We start from the raw sequence: 2189 nt of genomic DNA on the forward strand, positions 1-2189 counted from the left end.
TATAAGAGTTTCCTATACAGCTCATAACTGAAGATTTATCCTTAAACTAGCTGAGACTACTAGGATTGTTAAAAGGAAGGTTTAGAACATAAAACTAGTTTTATGGTTTTTGAATTTAAAGCCATAATATTAATTTAGAAATCAATAAAATAAAGAAAGAGAAAAACCGCAACAAAAAACTCCCAGGAAGACAACCTCAAACAAATGTCCGACACCGAAATGGAAGACGCCACCATCCTAAACCGGTTAGACCGGTTACTTAATTCGGTAGATCGCGTAGAAGCGAGATTGGCAATACACGGACAAGATATTACTGCTTTACATGAAAGAATTAACGAAGTGGCTGCAACAACAACTACCGAGATCCAAAGCCTCCAACGTGATGTAAGAAAAGAACGTAGACAACTCGAAGGCCATGTGAGAGAAGCAAATGAATTCTTACAGCACGAACAAGGTGTTGAAGAAGGAATGCGTCAAGTAGTTGAACAATTACAGGAAGGCCAACGTGCAGGACAAGAAGAGCTCCAGAACCAACAGAACACTCAATGAGACCAAACAACTCAAGCAATTACCGGATTGTAAGCTACTGTAGAAGGAATTTAAGCACAACAAGGGCAACCGGACCCACAACTTGGAGAACAAGTAGAACTCCTTCAACAACAACAAGAACAATTCCTTCAAGAACAACAACAACATCAACAAGAACGTCAACAAGACCAGCAACAACATCAGCAAGATTAACAAATTCACGGGCAACTCCAGCAACAACAACAACACATAAACGAGCAACTCCAGCAACAACTACACATACACGGGAAACAAGAACAACAACAACAAGAACAAGAGCAACACCAACAACAAGGACAACAAGTTCATGGACTCCTTCAAGCTCAGCAACAACGAATTGAAGAACAGCAACGCCATCAACAAATTCAGCAAGAGCGAGTTCTTGACGCCATTAACAACTTGAACCAGATGAACCAGAATCCCCAAATCCAAGTTGCGCAAAACCCTGCCCTTCAAAATCCTGCCACAACAAACATAAGAACGGAACCAATCGTAGACGAACGTTTAGTGGTGAGACCGGAGAAGCAAGCGGCATATAATGAAGCAATTAAAACAATTAAAAGGTACATGCCACTTTTCCACACGACCGACCCAGGTCTTGTAGTAGACAGAAGATGCGCAGGTAAGGATGAGGACTTAATGATTGCAGGAACAACGGATGTTGAAATGATTGAGAAACTCTATAGTATACAATCTCATTTCCATCTTAGTGGTTTGCTATATCATTTATGGGGAGAAGCTGCTGTTAAATATTTTAAGGGAGATTTGCTGGGACATTATCAGGAACAAACGAGAGAAATATTACTTGGAGGCAAATCACATGGAATGATTGTGCTTTAATCATTATTAATAGTAGTAGCTTGGCAGAAGAAGAAGCGGCTAGACATTTTGATTACTTAACCTACCTTCCTCAACCAGGTCAAAAAGTTTTGGATTATATCAATGGGTACAGAAATAGGTATGGAAGGGCAACCAATTACAACAATAAAGGTGTCGGTTCTAAGAATTCTTTGAGGTCTTGGGAGTTAGCAATACCAAAGATTTTTTTGATAAGGTGAGTGAATGCATTCATTCCGAAGTGTTCCCACAGAACGGTTTGCACAATTACAATGTGGAAGGAGAAGCCAATGCCATGGGAACTACGCCAGGACACCTACAGTATCCAATTGAGTCATTAACAGAAGAGGCGGATGGAGAGGATATAACTGAAAAGCACGAGGGTTATGCAGTATAACTGGACCCGGGTGACGATCAATTGAAAGGTGATAGGAAAAGTAACATCCAAGTTCATGGATGAAAATGGAAAGAACGAAACCGGAACTTATAAGCATGACATTATTTGAAACCAGTAGAGCAGGGGATTTTAGACATACAGCACATTAGAAGATTTAAAGAAGTAAAGAGAAGGTTTCACAGGCGGGGAAAATGAGTGATGCTCTTGACATTTGTTTGAGGTTGTCTTCCTGGGAGTTTTTGGTTACGGTTTTTCTCTTTCTTTATTTTATTGATTTCCAAATTAATGCTATTGCTTTAAATCCAAAAAACATAAAACTAGTTTTATGTTCTAAGCCTTCCTTTTAACAATCCTACTAGTCTCAGCTAGTTTAAGGATAAATCTTCAG

The 2189-nt window shown here is 39.5% G+C and overlaps 1 protein-coding gene across 1 annotated transcript; it reads left to right on the forward strand. All coding sequences in view use genetic code 12, as the record gives it.

Annotated features, from left to right (window-relative positions):
• Nucleotides 1-204: 204 nt before the first annotated feature.
• Nucleotides 205-1801, forward strand: J8A68_002905 (uncharacterized protein; the record flags this gene model as incomplete). Its single annotated transcript, XM_049406704.1, has 4 exons — nt 205-480; nt 763-1189; nt 1327-1525; nt 1597-1801. The coding sequence occupies 4 exons, from the start codon at nt 205-207 to the stop codon at nt 1799-1801; spliced, it is 1107 nt and encodes a 368-aa protein (XP_049263803.1).
• Nucleotides 1802-2189: the final 388 nt, after the last annotated feature.

This window comes from Hemisphaericaspora subhashii, assembly GCF_019202705.1.
Source record: "Hemisphaericaspora subhashii strain CBS 10753 chromosome Unknown scaffold294, whole genome shotgun sequence".
Classification (NCBI taxonomy): Eukaryota; Fungi; Ascomycota; class Pichiomycetes; order Serinales; family Debaryomycetaceae; genus Hemisphaericaspora; species Hemisphaericaspora subhashii.